This window comes from Pygocentrus nattereri, chromosome 9 (assembly GCF_015220715.1).
Source record: "Pygocentrus nattereri isolate fPygNat1 chromosome 9, fPygNat1.pri, whole genome shotgun sequence".
Taxonomy (NCBI): Eukaryota; Metazoa; Chordata; class Actinopteri; order Characiformes; family Serrasalmidae; genus Pygocentrus; species Pygocentrus nattereri.
The window spans coordinates 33,462,147-33,481,847 of NC_051219.1; the positions used below are offsets into that span (position 1 = coordinate 33,462,147).

Below are 19,701 nucleotides of genomic sequence, written 5' to 3' on the forward strand. Positions count from 1 at the left end.
AAGACACAACAACACTGGCTCTTAGTTTTATTGTAAATGTTCTCCAGTTCATAGACTTTACAATAGTTCATATGCTTGGTAGGTTTGAACAATTCATGACACGCGTTCATTTTTTCCTTCATAATATATAAAAACAAGTTATCACACTTCTTTTTACATTCAAAAAAGCATATTAGTATTTACATTCAAAAGCAGCACTGCTTATTGTGTAGATGGAAGTTGTGAGCCAAGTCCACTCAGGGCCTTAAGTGCTCCCATTCTAGTTGGATGTATAATCAGGAGATAAATGAAGAAAGAAAATAACAAAACTTCAAAATGCTGCCTCAGCTGATCACTGACATCATGATGGGACTCATATCGACTATTTTAAATGTAATGTCTCCCTCTAGTGGCGCCATAGCTAAAGGAAACCTGCATATCTGAAGCAACACACAGCACTGTTTTGAGTTTTCCCTGTTCCAGCACACCTGAATTAGCTAATGAGTTGAATCTGGATTGGAACAGGAAGGAAAACACTAAAACCCGCATAGTGGCCCTCCAGTAGTTGAGTTGTCATGTGCACCACATTGATAACAGATGCTCATCTTGAGGCTCTTTGTATGTACTCTTCTGATGAACACGTATCGTGGGAGAGAAGATAGAACTCATGGTCCCTCCATTCTCTGTGTTATTAAAGCTTAATGCTTTAATAAAAACTCCATCCTCATCACAAACTCTTGTTATTTTTTTAAGCCACCTGTTTGAAGACTTGCTTGCAGATTTGGCCTTCGCAGTACAGCTCCTGTATAACCATGAGGATATAAAATAGTGAATAACTAGACCATTATGACAATCATGTACTTTTTCAGAGTAAAAAATGAGTTCTGGTGCTTAGAATTCAGCTTGGTTCTTTTGATGTACACAGACCAGGACCAGACTAAACCCAATTCTTGATTATATATTGACTTTTTGATAGTAAAATTACACTGACAATGCATTTCAGTTCAAGACTAGCCTTAGCCCATGTCCACAAAACTGGCCTTTAATGTTTAATTTCAAATAAGAAATTTTGTTATATGATTATTACTGTAAAGCAGTAAATGCTTAATGTAAGCTCTAGCACAATCCAGCATTTTGGCTGCAAATACTGGATGTCTTACTGATGTTAGATAAAGGAAAAACTGACCTTGTTTACAGTTTTTTTTTCTCTGCAGTTCATTGAATTCATCACTTAAAACTTTATGTACTTCTTACCAGGTGCAGCTTATCATCCTCAATCCAGTGAGCCCAGCCTCGGTTCTTCTTCTCTCCCTTCTGAGTGCACACCATCCTGTTCCCTTCCCAAGTCACCACAGACTGCACAGAGATGGAAAAAGTGCTCTGTGAGATGTAATTTCAAGCACTGCCTCTTGTTATGCTTGGGTACAAACACTAATAGCTGTTTTTAGTTGCAGGATTTCAGGTACGATTATACACTATATTGGCAAAAGTATCCGCTCGTCTGCCTTCACATGTATATGAGCCCCAAGCTTAATAAAATAGAGTTTAATAGGATGTCGGCCCACCCTTTGCAGCATAACAGCTTACACTCTTCCGGGAAGGCTTTCCACAACGTTTAGGAGTGTGTTTATGGGAATTTTTGACCACTCTTTCAGGAGTGTATTTGTGAGGTCAGACACTGATGTTGGACGAGAAGGCCTGGCTTGCAGTCTCCGCTCTAATTCATCCCAAAGGTGTTCTATCGGGTCAAGGTCAGGACTCTAGTCAGGTTCTTCCACACCAAACTTGCTCATCCATGTCTTCATGGACCTTGCTTTGTGCACTGGTGTGCAGTCATGTTGGAACAGGAAGGGGCCGTCTCCAAACTGTTCCCAGAAATTTGGGAGCATGAAACTGAAATTGAAAAATCTCTTGCTGAAGCATTTAGAGTTCCTTTCACTGGAACTAAGGGGCCGAGCCCAACTCCTGAAAAACAACACCACACCATAATCCCCCCTCCACCAAACTTTACACTTGGCACAATGCAGTCAGACAATTACCGTTTTCCTGGCAACCGCTAAATCTAGACTCGTCCATCGGATTGCCAGATGGAGAGGTACGATTCATCTCCCAGAGAATACGTCTCCACTGCTCTAGAGTCCAGTGGTGGCACTTTACACCACTGCAATCGACGCTTTGCATTGCGCTTGGTGACAAGGCTTGGATGCAGCTGCTCGGCCATGGAAACCCATTCCATGAAGCTCTCTACACACTGCATATCATGGCTGAGTTGCTGTCATTCCCAAGCTCTTCCACTTTGTTATAATCCCACTGACAGTTGACTGTGTAATATTTAGCAGCATGGAAATTTCACGACTGGACTTATTGCACAGGTGGCATCCTATCAAGGTACCATGCTGGAATTCAGCTCCTGAGAGCGACCCATTCTTTCAAAAGTGTTTGTAGAAGCAGTCTGCAGGCCTAGGTGCTTGGTTTTATACACCTGTGGCCATGGAAGCGATTGAAACACCTGAATTCAATGATTTGGAAGGGTGACTGAAAATTTTTGGCAATATAGTGAATGTTTATCTGCACAGCAGACATCAAAAAGTCACCTGTGGTGTCCTTGCTGAAAACTTTATTTTAGTTATAGAGTTTAGAACTGCATTTGTAGAAAGTTACTGTAAGAGTTTACACATAAACCTACAGAGAAATTAATGTAACTTAAAGTAGTTGCAAAATTGTGATTCTAACCACAGTGGACTATACGCTTCTCCGTCAGGGTCATGGGGAAACTAATATCCATAGATGTAATTTGCAGTATGCAGATCAGTCATAACAGCTTTACACTTTTAGTCATAAAAGTAGGCCATGATATTACATATCTGCTTTATTTCATGCTAAATTATGCTGAAATGTTTCATTTCTACACATATTTCCAAGAAAGTCCCCTAAGTAAAAGTATCCCGTTACACTACTAACAGTAATTAACTATTCTCTGCAAATTCTGTACAACATTAAAAACTGGCATTAGAAGTCAAAATGTATCCCTCATACATTTTGATTAACACAAATTAGTTCACCATCTTAAAGGGTAATCCCACCGCCTTTTAAAATTTCTGCATAATCCACTCACTGGGATGGTTCATTGTAGAGAAACAGTGGTGGTGATATGAACCAGGGGGAGTATTTCACATCAAACCACCCTTTTTTACACCATAAGCATTTAGTTATTGTGTAAATTTGGTGGAATTCCCCTTCAAAGAACAATCTGAGTGGATTACCTTGCAGTGCCTGCCATCTAAGCCTTTGGTGTATTCATCAAACTCTTCATTTATCCGGAAGGAGAGGGCGTAGTTCTTGAAGGTGCTGAGAGTTTTGATCACGTAAACCTCGCTAATCTTCTCAATCACTTTGCGGTGCTTTAGTCTCAGGGCAACCTTCCGAGTGGACAAGCCAATCCCTGCAGGAGAAACAAGAACAAATAGGTGCTTATTTCACTACACATTAAAAACAAATACTTAATTTGGCTACCAATTTTATAACATTGGACATTTTAACTAATTTATTTTCAATTTTCTGTTTCCACAAGATCAGCATTTTTTCCCTTGTGTATTCAGTTGTTGATGGTCAAACATTGGTGTTCTAAGTGAAAATAAGTTTACACATCCTCTACAGAGAACACACTGCACATTTTAATGCGCAATTACTGTTTATTAGGAGAATTTAACATATTATGGGAAAAAAAAATCAGAAAACGTGGCCTGTACAGAAGTTACGGCACAATTTGTATTTTTTTTTCAGTATGTTCTAATATGCTTAAGCAAATAAATATTGTTCCCTGTAGAAGATGTCTCAACTTATTTTCACTTAGAAAAGCAACAAAACATCATTTGACCAGAGATTTTAAAACTTTTGCACTGTAGTCGATAATTATTTATTAGATATAATACATTATAATAATATAAATGAATATTCTTATCATTAGTATTTACCATAATATTCCCATTTCTAATGAAAATAATGGTGTTCAAGTATTAAACTCAGACTCACCCAGAGCAATCATGTATCCTTCAAAGTTGACATTGCTGAGCATGTCCCATGTACCGCAGAGGCTGGCAGGCATTTTTTCAGGTGACAGGTAAGAGTGACTGCAGCAGTACAGACGCGATTGAGTGTGGGAAACAGCCTGACTCAGGCTTTAAAAAGAGACGCTCTGCAGAGTGGGGGCGGAGCAAAGTGACAAACCTGGGCGAACAGGTGCTCAGACAAACCAAAACACACGCCAACAGGTTAGACAGAACACACCCTGAACCACCACACTAACTCTGCTGTACAAGCGTAATGGAAGTTAATAATACCCTCTGTGCAAAATGTGATAAATACACTGCAGATTGATCGCTAAAATAAAGCATTCCGAATAATCTAATAACGTACGTACACCACTGGAATCCAGTTGCAGTTTGGTTGCAGACAAGTTTATAAATTATTCTGATTTTTAAGTCCAGTGCAATTTAACAGGCTGCAAATAGTTAGTAGGACACTAGGAAGGTGTAAGTAAAATTGAAGAAATGTTAGAAAATGAAGAGAAAGAAATAGAAGATTCTAAAAGACTGAGAAACCTATACAGCAGAGAATTAAGCTACAATAAAATAAACATCTAGGATACATTATATATCAAAGTGAAGATCAAATCTCAAGGCAGATAATCTGACAAAAATGAATCTAAATTAATAATTGTAATACATTATTTATCATGTCGTTTAATAACTGCTTATTCATTGAAATCTTGAAATGTTAAATGAACCAGAAATACCTAGTGATTCATAATATTCAATCCACATTGTTCAAGTTATTATTGCACAGAAAAATTGTTAATATGGCAAGTGATGGCAAAATTTGTAACTCTATTTTTGCATTATATATACTGTTTGGAGTGCTACACATAAAAGAAATATCAGTGCTATATCATGATTAATACCAGCCTTGTTAGAAAAATAAATGTGTTTTTCACTATATGTCAGGTATTATTCTTTTTCCCAAACTCCAAGACTGTTACATATGGATATATAGCATTTTGGAATAGAACTCTTCAATTTTAAAATACCTGCATCAAAAGTTACAATATTTATTTGCTAGTTATATGTATTATAATTCATATAAGTCAGTTTAACATGTTCTGTACTGGGATTAAGTTAAGTTAAATCAAATTAGGGAGCTTTTCTTGTGCTTATAAGTGAATAAGGAGTGGCTATGTATTGTTAAAGGGACTGAAATGGGCTGATGAGGATAAACATGTCTGAAAGATAAATAGTAGGTTTATTTGGGAAAATGTCACCGGCTTACAGTGAAGTGTCAAAACAGGCAGGACAGGGAAATCCACACAAAAGCAGTTCCATTGTGAAAGCATTTTCCATTATCTCCATTATCAGCCAGTGCATTCGGTCATAGTAAAGTGAATCATCCTCCTCTGTGTAATTTCCCCACTATATGCATGAGAAAATCACATGATCCTGTCAAGTCTTCTCCCAGACATAAAAAAAAGACATTGTCATTCAATGCCTGTCGTGGAGTTCCTATTCCTTTAATGTTCCTGAGGTCACACAAAAAGGTCTCAGTAGGTTATATTATTGTTTTCTATGAAAGCGTCTCAGAGCCTGGAGGAGAATAGTGAATGAAATAGGTATCCCAAGTGAATCTTGGAAATAAGTGAAAGAAAAATTAGCATAAATGCAAAGAACAAAGAGGAGAAATTGATATTCCCAGTGGAACGTTTAACATCAAATGAAGCTGAGGGGATTTCTCAACACCTATTCATCACTTTTAAATGTGTGAGATCAAGGAGTTTGATGAAACAACAAAATCATTTAACATAAACAACAACTGTGTCCTATAGAGTCAGAGAACAAAACAATATAATGCAAACCCTCACACATTTCTGTGCACGCAAATGAAGTGAGACCATGTTAAGGATAACACATTAAAGGGGCAAGAAAGTTGAATGCAGTGTACACTTTTATTCATATAATTAACAGCAATGAAGCACATTTAAAAGTGTGTTTACACCACATTATATGAATTGTGATTGGACAGAAAAACATGGATGCATCATGTTTTCAAGATACTCCAATAACAGAATTATCAAAAATATTCTTCCACTACAAACTTTCCAAAATCTAAGAGAAACAGCAATAAAAAAAACATACTATAATTCAAGTGATACAAAAGCTGGCCTTGAAAAAGGCCCTTAAAAGTCATCAATCAATCATCCCAGCCAGCAAAAATACCCTACAATGTAATCAAACCAGCCACAATAAAACTCTGCTATAGTGCAATACAGAAGCTAAGTCAAACTAAAAGACATCAATGACAGATTTATGGGACAAGCCTCACTTTTGGCTTAAAGAAATAAAAAAATTTCAAGCTAATTTCTGTCTGCCACATGAGTAACATATGGGCAATTAACATTTACAATAATTTCCCTTTTCTTAGACCAGAAAACCTGCTGATTCAAAGCACACTTACAGTGGAAGTCCTTGGGCAGGTGCTGCAGTACTGCTTTAAAGGAATAGCTACCTGAAAAATCTCATTTACACAGGTTTTTCCCCAGATGACAGCCATGAGAGGCACAAAAGAATGTGGAGTAAATGGTTTTATTTATCTAGTAAAGATTTATCCCTCTCTTCAAAAAGGTTCCAAATAGAGGCATTTACAGCACATTCTCCATCAATCTGAAGAACTGTTTCATGATGCAAAGAACGCTTTCATCATGCAAAGAGATCTTTGTTCATGGCTCTATATAGAATGATTTTCCTTACTAAGCCTTTTTAAGGGTGATAGGGCTGAATGTTTGCTTCTTATTTATCATCACAATTTGAAAGTGCAGTTTTCAAATCACTAGAGCTGCAAATTTAATTATATCCTAAATGAATCGACAAGACAATTTACTCAATAGCACAGAGCTTGTAAACTGGCAGTCTGGCACATTACATTAAAACCACGAGTTTAAAAAAAAAAATCAATGTGTGTTCTTTTCAGCAGATAAATAGGGCGTAATTCTAAGAAAAGAATTGCATTTAAATTACAGTTGCACTATTAGTCAGAACAAATCACAATTAGATATTTACTAAATTGTTCAGCCCTTAAAAGCATTACTGATGGTAATGCACTACTCAGACAGACTATTCAGTATAATAACATGCTGTTGTGGCTGCAGCTTGAGAATCCTGTAGATAAAGCACACTGGCTCTGTATTGCAGGGAGAGCACTTTGTTGGGGAGCTCAATAGCCAGATGTTTCAGTTTCAAGCTTAGTCTGTATTCTTGGTGTACCTCTGAAGAGGAGCAAGGATAACATCAGTGTTCTTCTCCTCGCTTTCCGCACTGTACAGGCGCTGATCCTGGATGTAGTCCACCACACAGTCAGGCAGCAGGTAGCGCACACTCTGGCCTCTGCGCAGCGCCCGTCTTATGTGAGTGGCTGAGACATCATTGGTCACCCACTCTTTAACAAGGTGGATGTTCTTGCGGTACTTATGCAGCACGTCTGATTGGTAGATGAACTTCTCAGCATCAGAGTTGCTCCTGGTGATGCACACCAGGCCGTAGCGGCCCACAATCTCCACAATGTCCTCTGGCTTCCACAGGTTGGGCCGATCAAAGGACTCCACCAAGTCAGCTCCACAAAGCAGCTTCAGCTCAGGAGCATCTGTGAAAAGAAAAGGTTACAAGTGAGACCACGTTAAAGGACTAGTTCAGCTAAAAATCTAATTTGCACAACATTCTTCTTAATGCATAGGCATAATGCTTAATGGGATAGGCTCCAGCATCCCCCCGCGACCCTGACGGAGAAGCGGCTTAGAAAATGGATGGATGGATGTTTGCTTCTTCAGTTTTGCACTGGAGCTAAGAGGCTAATGTAGCAAACAATAAAGCAATCTGTGTCACCCAAAATCTTTTTAGCATTGTAGCTCTGAATATATTTTGGCTGAACAACTATGTGGAAAATTGTGTAAATTTGATTTTTATGAGAATAAAAACAACAAACTGCCCAGAGAGCTGATCTGAGTGTCACAATACAACCTATTATGTGTTCAATACTTTCAATGCAATATGCATTGAGTATATATTATAATATACAATCAACAGACTGGTGCTAATAATATCCTCAGTTTAATACTGATTATACTGCATGAAGTGTATTAGAACTAAACAAAGAAGCCAACAATGAGCACAGACCCTCTTTATCTCAAACTCAAGGGCAGGGAAGAAATGCACATTCCTCTAAGTGCATGCTGGCTCAGGGCTAGAGCATTATTATAAACACACGCTAAAGTTTCAATGCCCCTGATCGAATTATGTGTTTTGATGATTTTCTAAGTGAAAATAAATTAACCCAATCTACAGGGAACATATTTAAATATGCCATTGTTCTGCAATTTTTGTGCATAATTTATATTTATCTGATGAGTCACATATAGATACATCATCAGATATAGATTGGGAAAAAATTTAATGTGCCATAACTTTTGCCATATCGTATTTATTCCCTCAATATGTTAAATTCCATAAATAAACAGTAATTGTCCATTAAAATGTGCAGAAATTTGTTCTCTGTAGAGGGTGTGTTAACTTGTGCTTACAAAGCCAAAAACATGTTATTTGCCCAGGGCCACCCAAACATTTGCATGTAACTGGACTCAACACTGTACTTTTATAAAGGTGACTCTTCTTAGTTTTGCTGTATTGAAAAACATACAATAATGTCTTGATTCAATATTAAAACAAATTATTAATATAGTGAATTGTTAAACCCACAATTATTACTGGTAGAGCTGAAAACATTGCTGGTGTCCCATGTTTTCATGAAATAAAAGGTGAGAGTAAAATTTTGAGGCTAGCAGTTTACTGCTTTCCTTGAGGTGGCTCAGGTGTTCTATTAAGCTTTTTGTGTGTAAGTCCTTCTGTTACATCATAACTACAAAGAGAAAAGGTTCCTGTCAGACAACTATACTGACAAAGATGTTTTTCACTGCTAACATAAACAATGGCGTTCGCCCACAGGCAGTATTATGCACACACTTTTATAAGTTTGTTTAAGATCAAACAAAAATCTAAATACTTTCTATACCTATGATTGCAGTGATCTATATTGTGAATTTCCCCACTGTGGGACTAATAAAGGATTATCTTATTCTCATCTATATTCAGTGTTTGCCAGTTCTACAGGGCTACTTCTGCTCTCTTTAAAATAAATCATGAGTGTGGTTGGTGTTCTTCAAGTGCATTGCGACATATCATGATAACAATAAAATAAAAAAATTCAAAATCATTTCACTCGAACCCCTAATTTAATTTCTATATTTCAATGTACAGCATAAGAAACATTTGTTCGCTGCTCTGTTGATGACGCAGAACAAAGAAAGTTTGGCTCAGTCGGGAAAAACGACTACACAGCCTCACCCGTTTCCCATAAGCACTAATGAATAGTATGGTGTGAAATCCACTACACAAGTTCTAAGTGGCTTGACTTGAGACTTGAGGGGAATGTTGACCGGCCCAGTTTTTGATCACAAACGACTTGTAGGGCTTCTATCACTCCTTTGCCTTCGGGCATATCACATGTTCCAGTGCGTCTACAATGCTTGAGCGACAGCTAAAGTAACTTCCCTCCCGTCTCTTTGTGTTAGTGCGCTAGTCATAAGATGCATTATTCAGGCTGTATTTGCACAGTACCTGATCTGTTGTGATCTGCGGAGGAACTCTGACACACATCCTCAATCTCCTCCAGTCTTCTCCTCTTCACAGGCTTCACAGTGTCCACCTGGTCATGGTTCTTCTCCGCCAATATCAGTTCAGTATAATGGTGCCTTGTGAAGATTAGGCTGTTAATAGGGGCCAAGTTCCTCAAACAAACAACTGTTAAATAACAGCTGTCCAAAAAGAACTTTAAGGGCCCAATATTCCTATTTTCATGTTGTTCATGCTCCAAAAAGCCTCTAAAGAGGCTGACCTTGTTACTGCAACTTTTTAAGATTGAAACACCCAAAAAACACCCAAATTATATGTTTTGTCAATTTAAGTTAAAAAAACCAACACATTCAAACAAGTTTAATACATTAGAAAAATTAAATATATACACTATAAAATGTGTCATAACTTTTGAACAAGCCATGTTTTGTGTGTTATTGTGCAGAAGTATGTTCTCTGTACAGAACTTAGAAGTAAGGTAGAAAATCAACAAAACAGAATTTGAGCAACTTTGCTCTGATTTGCTCCCTTCAATTGTGCGTCCTTCAAAAATCACCACAGGCTGAAACACTCCTTATAACTTCAACATGAATGGGTGGCACTAAAATGCTGTAAGCTGAATAGGTGAACATGTCAATGCCTTAGTCTCTGTGAAATCAGAAAAACAAAGAATTCCAAATGTGCTGTTTTTGCAGCATAGTGTCTGTATAAGGACTGTATGTAATTACACGCTAATTACAAACTTTACCACTGTTTACATACTACATCAAACTCTTGCCCAAAGTTTTCATGATATGGGCCCTTTAATAGGCAGCATGTAAAGCCAGAAACTTACAATAACATCTGTAAATTACAATCACCCATGCGGTGATAGTATAAGGTTACTATATTGGCGATGGCATACAAAAACCCATCTCTCAAAAATGTTAACTTTATACAAGAAGGAAAAAATATACTTTAATATATGTTAATAGAATAAGCTTTTATTCCAGATAATTTTGGACTATTTCTGCTGGTCCAGACATCGCTGGTATAAATGGTAACAACAACGAAAAAAAGAAATTAAAGTAGAATTATAGTAGTGAATAGTGAATTATGAGATTTTCATTTGACAACAAAGCCAGTAGCTGTACCCTTCTTGAGAATGTTTACCGACATAAAATGTTCCAGTGTGACGTCATATTTGTCACAGATTGCTTAAGAGAAAATGCAATGCAGCACAGCAACAAACACAAACAACATCACTGTGCGTCAGATACATTCACACTCATTCGCATTCTCACACATTTCACAGCTTATCTCTACATCCACATCATAGCACAGTGATGTAAAAACACACACTCACCTGACAACCTTGGCGGTCTCCACCCACTCTGCCTGCTGGCTCTCCCAGTCGTCAACAGTGATCCAGCTAGAGTTCTCTGTAGATAGTCTGGCCATCTCCACTCGATGGCAGGCCTCTATCAGGCCCTTCTTCTTATAGGCATCCCCTACAGGAGAGATAATACCTCTCACCACCTGGTACCTTCCTAAACAAATAAATTAATAAAACACAAATCAGAAAACGCTTGGATATGATTTTATAAACATAACTTACCTACACTTATTTCATCGTCCTGTCAAGGGGACAAATATATGTCATTTAAATAATTAATATTTTTATATATTTTGATATATTTATATCATTTTCTGTATTTAGTGAGTACACCCTTTTTGCAGCATCTGCTCCAAATCTCAGTCACAGAAGTTGGTTGCATATTGTGTTACTCACAATATCCAATACATTCCAATATGTAACTTTAGACTCATCAGTCCACAAAACCTAAAAATATCAGGTTTTGTCATTTTACTGAAAATTTTCTTCTTCTTTCTGTTAAATACGTGTTTTTTTCCTGACACTGAAAACCAGTCCATTTCGACTGGAAATTAAACAAATAAACAAAAGGGTGGTCTCTAACTTTTGCAATAATGTACAATAATACAACAAATACAATTCAGTTCATTTATGTGTGTTTGAAAACAGTGTGTAACCATTTCAGCGAAATATATAACATGTCTAAGTACATAAAATGATAACAGAAGCATCTGTTTAAGCAATGTTTACGTACCAGTGTCCTCCAGGTGGTCCCTTGCCAGCTCAAACATACGCAGGTGCATGTTAGTGATGGGGTTGAAAGACCCACACGCCAGAAGAACCACTTTGGTTTTCTCCTGTGGCGTCATTGGTGATGTTAAAGATTTAACTAAAGAACTGATTCTGGACCTGGAAAAAAGAGACATTAATATTATAATTAATAATAAATCTACTGATTTGAAGTATTTTATGAGCAAATTTGAGAGCTTTTTAAAGTAAATGATCTTTTTAAAGCACAGACATTTGTCTAACCCTAACCCTAACCCATACTTTCTAAAGTCCAGATAATTCTAACTAAATCAGTCTGTGGCTCCAATCAATGACAAATACCTCAACCAATCGCAAAAGTCGCTTCCAACTAAAAATATCAAATAAAGCATCACAGGTAAAAGACTGCAGACGGCAGAGGCTGTGCATGCAAGACCAGCTAGATCTTCTCTCAACAGATGTGCCCTGTCATTCTCTTACAGCCCTTCAACATCAGACAGTTCTGCACTACTGATAGTGCCTGCAGTTTCTATGGCAACACTGGCACAACTATGGTAAAAAACAGAAGTTACCACAGAGGACCGAGCTGTTGACTTTGCATGCAAGTTTATTTTATATTTATCAAATACACTAAATGTCCAAAAGTATCTCCTTCTAAATTGTGTATTCAGCTACTTTTAACACTTTGATGACACAGGATCAACTGCACCTACACAGCTTGTATAATCTCCGTAGAACATCAGAATGGATCTCTCTGAAGGTCACCTTTCCCAATACCAATTGCTAGAGGGGTATAAAGCCCCCCGGCATTGGGCTGAGGAGCAGTGGAAGTGCATTCTCTGGATTGATGGAGCTCCATCCAACACCTTAAAGAGGAGCTGGAGTATTTATGCACAGCAACGCTCCAACATCTAATATAGAGACTTCCCAGAAGAGTAAAGGCTGAGCAAAAACGGACAAATTCTCTATTGTTACCTTTGATTTTGGAAAAAAATTTGAATGGGGAGGCATCTTCAAACTTCTGGACATGGCATTGGAACAGTCATACTTATGACATAAAATCCTATCCAGGCAGTCTCAGCTATGCAAAGAGAATCCAAGGATTCCACATCTTGACTGAATTAGTCCTACCTTTAAAGGGGGATTCTGACCTAAACTTAAACGGTATTTTATTGTGTTCTGCATTGTTCTACAGTGCATCACTGGATACTTCAGCCTCATCATTTTGGCAGAATTCCTGGTATTGTTTTCTGTTTTCATTTATCAGTGTTCCCTCATCTAGCATGTCTTAAACAAATAATCATACAACTTTTGCGAACCCATGTGGTGTCAACCAATCCTGACTGCTGACTTCTCTCCATTGTAACGATGATTTGATAGCATTCAAACATCACAGAAACCACTAAAAGTTTTAGTTGGTCCCTGGTAGTCTTCTAAGGTCAAGATTGATATTTTGTGCTTGCCTGATGGATTGAAAACACAGTACAGGGATCCTTATGATTTACTCTGTGACCTCAGACTGATTCACTGGATGTGACATGCACCACTGCATTGGCACCTGCATAATATTTATGTTATTTTACTTACTTAATGTCACACTGTACATTATATTTTATTCTTGTCTTAGTATGTTTTATTATATATCTTTACTTCGTCCATTTATGCATCTGTATAATAGGTATGACAATGCGTTTGTTCTTTACTGTACTTTCTGCTGCTGTAATAGATGATGTGATCTAAAGAACCTTAAGGTCTCTAACGGTAACCACTAAGCCAATTCCCATTAGGAAGCAAACACCATCAGGTTTTAACCCAAATGGCTCCAACTGTCTTTTGCAGTAGGGCAGGTACAGATGAAAACAACAGCCCACCCCAAAAGGTCCACCCTAAAGCAGTTGTAGTTTTTTTTCCCACCTTCAAGATGCATCATCACAAGAGTGTTTTCCTAATATTTAAACTGGAAATGTTTACAACAGACCTAGTGGTAGTTACATTTCTCATTTTGGCCAGAGTGTCCCTTTAATCTGCAGGGTTTTCAGCAGTGGTGGACAGTAACTAAGTAAATGTAATTCGTTTCTGTACTTAAGTAGTTTTTTGTGTATCTGTACTTTACTTAAAAGTATTTCCATTTTGGGGGACTTTTTACTTTCACTCCACTACATTTCAGAGTCTTACTTTTTACTCCACTACACTATTCAAAATCTGATGTAACATGTAAAAACAAAAGAAACGCAAAGCAAGAACACCAATCAGGGCACAGCGGTCACTTTGTTCTGAGCTAGTTTTGACCTGTTGGTCATACCAACCCAATGCAGCACACGGTTCAACGTCAGTGTAGCAGTGTAAAAATACATATGTCTACCTAAATGATGGAATTAACCCAACTTTGTGTAAACAGACCACAATTTAGAAATATGTACACATATGCAGTCGTGACTGGCACGTTTCTTTTTTTCTGAATTCATACAAACACTTTCATTTTATAGTAAATTAGTTTCAGTTTATGTTTATGAACAGAGACCTACTGATCAATATAGTAAAGGAAACATCTCTGTGAACCTGAGTTTAAAGCCAGTTTTTATTCAGCTTGTAACTAAGTTACAAAGTAATCTTACACTGAAACTTTGCTTGTTTGTAAAAGTGATTTCAGAGCCACTCGGTTCTCCCTGATGGAAACTGTTTGCCTTCAGTGTTTTGTGTTTATGATCATTTTAATAGACGTCAGCGTCACTAATTAATGACATTCTATTAAAAGACCTGTTTACCAAGAGAGACACTGGAGGATTTTCACCTAAAATGAGTTCAGGAAGTGAGTCTTGTTATAAAAATGATAACAGGACATTAAAGTCATAAGTAACCTTTTAGTACTTTTACTTTGATACTACATTTGAAGCCAAATACTCTTGTACTTTTACTCAAGTTGAGGTCCAGAGTAAGGACTTCTACTTTTACTGGAGTAATATTTTACCTTGGGTATCTCTACTTTAACTCAAGTACATGATTTGTGTACTTCGTCCACCTCTGGTTTTCAGTATGCCCCATCTGGACCTTTAACCTCCCTGCTAAACAAAAAAATCAGAAATATTAGGCTTATTAGGCTTCCCTAATGGGAATTGGCTTAATAGTTACCAGGGGCCACAAGTTTCACGTAGGACATCTATAGTTAGATCCCATTACGAAAGCATCACATGCATCTGCTATTAAACGCAGGTCACTGGAGTCATTTACACTGCGATGTTAACCCATCAGCAACACAGCTCTAACACACAACACCACGTGACTACCGGACACCACCAGAAACTCGTAATGGTTTTCATGATTTTTTCCAGTAGGGTTAATCCAATGTGTCACACGTAAATCTGATCAGATCTGCTGGCTTTGGCTTATTCACTTCTCAAAGTTCCGTTCTGCGATCATTTCAACAGAGGAGCCGATCGTTCAGTCCAGCTTCCACAAACTACAGCTACAGAAACGCGAGCTGCCGGCAGTTTTGCGTCAGCACTGCATTTGAACAGCGGTGTGGATGGAACTTACATTACACAATAAACCTGATTACACACGAAATCAGTCACTTTACTTTCCCCATTACTTACCAAAACAGCAGCTACACGCCTGTCATGACCTTCTAAACGAAGTGGCAATTGGTTCTTTTATCAGTAAGGCTGTAGCTGATTGGCTTGGAGGCACATCTCGACCACGAACAACGGTGCACGTTGATGTGTAAGGCAGACTTTAATAACGAGCCTTGCTGTGTAGTGAGATTTGCCTGCAGTTATGAGGGACTGAAAAACACGGAAGATTCAGTCGCGTAAACAACAAGCGCCTTCACGTTACCGTTTTATTCGAGCGACTCAGTACGCCGTAGGGATTGCGCAGGACGGGCTTTGTTCGGAGGGAGGCTAAAGGGTAACGCATCTTGAAAAAGCAACTTTCTTAACTTCCGACTCGTTTTCGTGTACATACGGCGACTGTTACCGTGGGAAAGCGAATTGGTGAGGAGAACGTTTCTATTACACCATAAAACGAGGACAACTTACAAATTAAATACTGTAATCTGTACCTCGCTAGCTTGCTAGGTTCGTAAGGTGCGCAGAGTAGCGCGAAGCTGAAGTCGGGTTCTTGTTCTTCAGCCTCGTCAGATTAGCGTTAGCACACTTACTGAGGCAAAATGACGAGAAGACACGCTGCATTTTACAACTAAAGACATAATTTGGGGTTACTACACACCCCTGGAGGCAGCTAGCAGCTACCCATTAGTCGGAGAAACGACCCCGCCCTTTTGACAGATGCTAGCTAGCCACATAAGTAATAGGGAGTTGCACTGTACTGATGAACTGGTGTGTTCTACAGACAGCTGTAGGTGTGCTTGGCATGTAGTTAAAAGCTTGGGGCTGATCCACTGCCCTGCTCGATATAAAGACACCGAAGCTTAAAATCCTCACCTCTCTATGGTTAATTCATTTTAGGATACTCTCTTCATGTACAAAAGGGTGCCATGGTGACGGTTAAAACAGCATATAATACCCTAGTAAGGTGCTGGGACACCACGACCTGCCAGAACAGCTTCCTTGCCCCTCGTCATATATTCTGCAGGTCTCTGATACTGTGCTAAGTCATGGAACATAATTTTCCAGAAGATATTCCCGCAACTGGTGTTTTGTTAATAGTGTCAGTCCAGAATCTCCCATACGTGTTAATTTGGGTTGAGATCTGGTGGCTGTGAAGGCCGGAGCATAGGATTTACATCATTGTCATACTCAAAAGCATTATCTGATCTGTGGATGGGGGCACTGTCACCTTGGAAGGGACCACTCACATCGGGGGCATTTGTGGGCTGGAGGTTAGGGAACCAGCCCTGTGACCAGAAGGTTGCCGGTTCGATCCCCTCGGCTGACAGTCTGTGACTGAAGTGCCCTTGAGCAAGGCACCTAACCCCCAATTGCGCTGTGTAGGTGCCGTAGATAGGGTTGCCCACTGCTCCGGGCACGTGTGCTCACTGCCCCCTTGTGTGTATGTGGGTGTTTCACTGCACGGATGGGCTAAATGCAGAGTCTAATTTCACAGTGTGCAAATGCAGTGACAAATGGTTCTCAATTCAATCAGGATAGAAATGTTTCGTCATATGATAAAGGTGTTCAGTCAGAATTACTTTGCATTGATGACAAGTGAACCCAAACCATGTTAGCAAAATGCCCCCCACAACATGACAGAAGCACCATCAGGCCTGTAGAGTAGTCATGGTGTATGCTACACATGCATTCCCCCACTTGTGGAGAATGTAGTGATGCACGATCCATCTGACAATGTCACTTTTTCCACATCTCTGTAGATCAGTGTATGTAGTTTTTTGCACCTAGAGGCATCTGCACTTACGTTGCTCCTTTAAATGTATTCCCTTTGTTTTCCTTTAACTTGTCCCATGTCTGTTCTTTAAAGGTGTTCAGGATGGCCTCTCGGGGGAAATCAGAAACAGGCAAACTAAAGCAGAACATGGAGGAGCAACTGGACCGACTCATGCAGCAACTGCAAGATTTAGAGGAGTGCAGGTACAGCAGTGGTTAACTTGCTTTCTCATGTATTGCGTTTTCCATAAGCACCATTGCAACATGGTAGAATGAGTAGACCTTTGAATGCTTAAGATCTGTTCAGAAATGTGTTTAACCAACTTGCCAAGAGCTATTTGTGGAAAAACTGCTTTGCGTATTTTCCATTCCAGAGAAGAGCTTGATGATGAGGAATATGAAGAGACAAAAAAAGAGACCTTGGAGCAGCTGAGTGAGTTCAATGAATCACTGAAGAAGGTCATGTCAGGGAACATGACCCTGGTTGATGAATTAGGAGGAATGCAGTTGGTAAGACATTTAAATGCAGACTTCTGTAGCCAGCTTGGCCAGTGCACGTGATTGTGACTGCTGGGGACATATCGCTGGAGTACATGCATTTTAAGTTGCTTACTTTTTTCCATCAGGCTATCCAAGCAGCCATCAGCCAAGCATTTAAGACCCCTGAAGTTATTCGATTGTTTGCTAAGAAGCAGCCTGGTCAGTTAAGGACAAGACTAGCAGAGGTATGTATATATAGGTATAGATGTAGATGTAGTCTAAAGAATGTGGCTGGGCCAATGCTTTTAATGCAGATGACATTGCTGCGCTTTGCTTTTAGATGGATCGTGATGTGATGGTGGGGAAACTCCCTAGAGATCAGTACACGCAGCAGAAAGTGGAGATCCTCACAGCTCTAAGAAAGCTGGGGGAGAAGGTGAGGGGCTTGTTTTTCACACACAGACACACAGCAAATATATAAATACCAAAACACAAAATTCATAACTGGATTTGATACAATATGGTGGTGTCTTAATTCAATACAATTTTCGATTCAGCAAAAATAAGGAGTGCTTGAAAATGTACAATATGTTACCATTTCCATTTTTGGTTTATTAGTGTTTAACATTATATAACCGTTTATATATACACACACACACACATAATTTGACTTGCATTATATTATTGCACTACATAATATTTATAGGTTAATAACTAATTATTTTGAATAAAACATGTATTTAAATTGACATTATCCATATATATATTATATATACAACCCTTTTTTAAAAAAAACTTTGTTTAGTATTTATATTCCTCAATTGTCCAGCCTCAACTTACATTTTATATTCTTTCAAAATCACAGCTTACAGCTGAGGATGAAGCTTTCCTGGCAGCAAATGCCAGCACCACTCTCAGCCAATTTGAGAAGGTTACTGCGAACTTGGGTGAGTGGTCACTGCTTACTTGATCAAAAACATGTAGGCAGGAGTCATAGTCTGGCACATTATTTACTTGTGAAATCGATTGGACAAGCTTTGTTTGGTTGCATATATCCTATTGCATATGAAGGCAAAGATTTCCCTCGTGAAATCTGTAAAGATTAGTTTTATTAGAAAAGAAATAATTTATTTGAAACACTTTGGTTTGGTTTTACTGTATTAACCATTATTTTTCCCTCAATTCCTGCAGGATCTGAGGATAAGATATTGGCCTTAGCTAGTTCTGGAGTTGAGAAGACCCAGGCCTAGGAAAGCACTTTTTTGTTTGCCGTTTTCTGTAAATGCTGTGAGTGATTTTGAAAAGTTGTTTTTAAATGTAATGTCAGGTCTGACCGTTTTAGGTGCCATTCAAACACTGATTTTTCTTAATCGTGTACTCATCCTGACACTCGGACCCAGCAATCTGTTTTGATTTTATTTAGATTTTTGTTTTAATGCACACTAATGTGGTACAGTAAAGAAGTGATAAGGCCGTATCAGTGCAGCTGGCAGGTCTGAATGAAGCCAGATAAAATGTATAAATATGTACATTTGCCTCATACATATACATATGTATGTTTGCAAAGTCCACACGATGCATTTTCTCAGTGTGGTGGAGTGGAAGCGTTTTTGCAGTTTCTGATTGTAGCTTTAAGAAAGAAACTCCAGAAATACTTTGGTGCTAGAGTGTTTTGGACATTTCAGATTAAAGGAAAACAGATTACTTTTGAATAAAATCTCATTTTACAGTAAGTAAATTTTCCATTTGTTCTGATATACTTTCATTTTGGCTGGAAGTTTTTGGACAGTATCCAGGACAGCATGTTTTTGGTGGTGTTAATGTATCAGTAGGCCAAAGTCATGAAGGTTATGGCTGTTGATTGTAAGATTTGACATTCATTAATAATTGTAATTTTCATATATATTCTGTACATGTTTTTGTACTAAAATTAAAAGTTAATCCTTTGTATGTCAATACAAAACTTGCTCTGATGTGTCAACCTCTGGAAAAGCTGTAGTTTATGGTTTTGTGAGTTCTCACGATGGATTGTTTTTTTAAACTTTGACAT

The 19,701-nt window shown here is 38.4% G+C and overlaps 2 protein-coding genes across 4 annotated transcripts; one reads left to right on the forward strand and one right to left on the reverse strand.

Moving 5' to 3' along the window:
* Nucleotides 1–12: 12 nt before the first annotated feature.
* LOC108432199 (nicotinamide/nicotinic acid mononucleotide adenylyltransferase 1) lies at nt 13–15,560 on the reverse strand. Its single transcript, XM_037541479.1, has 9 exons — nt 15,423–15,560; nt 11,816–11,970; nt 11,053–11,236; nt 9,693–9,826; nt 7,269–7,665; nt 4,012–4,157; nt 3,243–3,421; nt 1,234–1,335; nt 13–781 (listed from the first exon to the last, which is right to left on the reverse strand). The coding sequence occupies exons 2-9, from the start codon at nt 11,928–11,930 to the stop codon at nt 728–730; spliced, it is 1,311 nt and encodes a 436-aa protein (XP_037397376.1). The 5' UTR covers nt 11,931–11,970; nt 15,423–15,560; the 3' UTR covers nt 13–727.
* Nucleotides 15,434–19,632, forward strand: lzic (leucine zipper and CTNNBIP1 domain containing). 3 transcript variants are annotated; one of them, XM_017708400.2, is made up of 7 exons: nt 15,434–15,549; nt 17,266–17,375; nt 17,546–17,681; nt 17,798–17,896; nt 17,992–18,087; nt 18,517–18,598; nt 18,843–19,632. In XM_017708400.2, the coding sequence occupies exons 2-7, from the start codon at nt 17,275–17,277 to the stop codon at nt 18,899–18,901; spliced, it is 573 nt and encodes a 190-aa protein (XP_017563889.1). In that variant the 5' UTR covers nt 15,434–15,549; nt 17,266–17,274; the 3' UTR covers nt 18,902–19,632. The 3 variants fall into 3 exon arrangements, with proteins under 3 accessions (XP_017563889.1, XP_017563874.1, XP_017563880.1); XM_017708385.2 differs by lacking the exon at nt 15,434–15,549 and adding an exon at nt 15,598–15,735; XM_017708391.2 differs by lacking the exon at nt 15,434–15,549 and adding an exon at nt 15,687–15,821.
* Nucleotides 19,633–19,701: the final 69 nt, after the last annotated feature.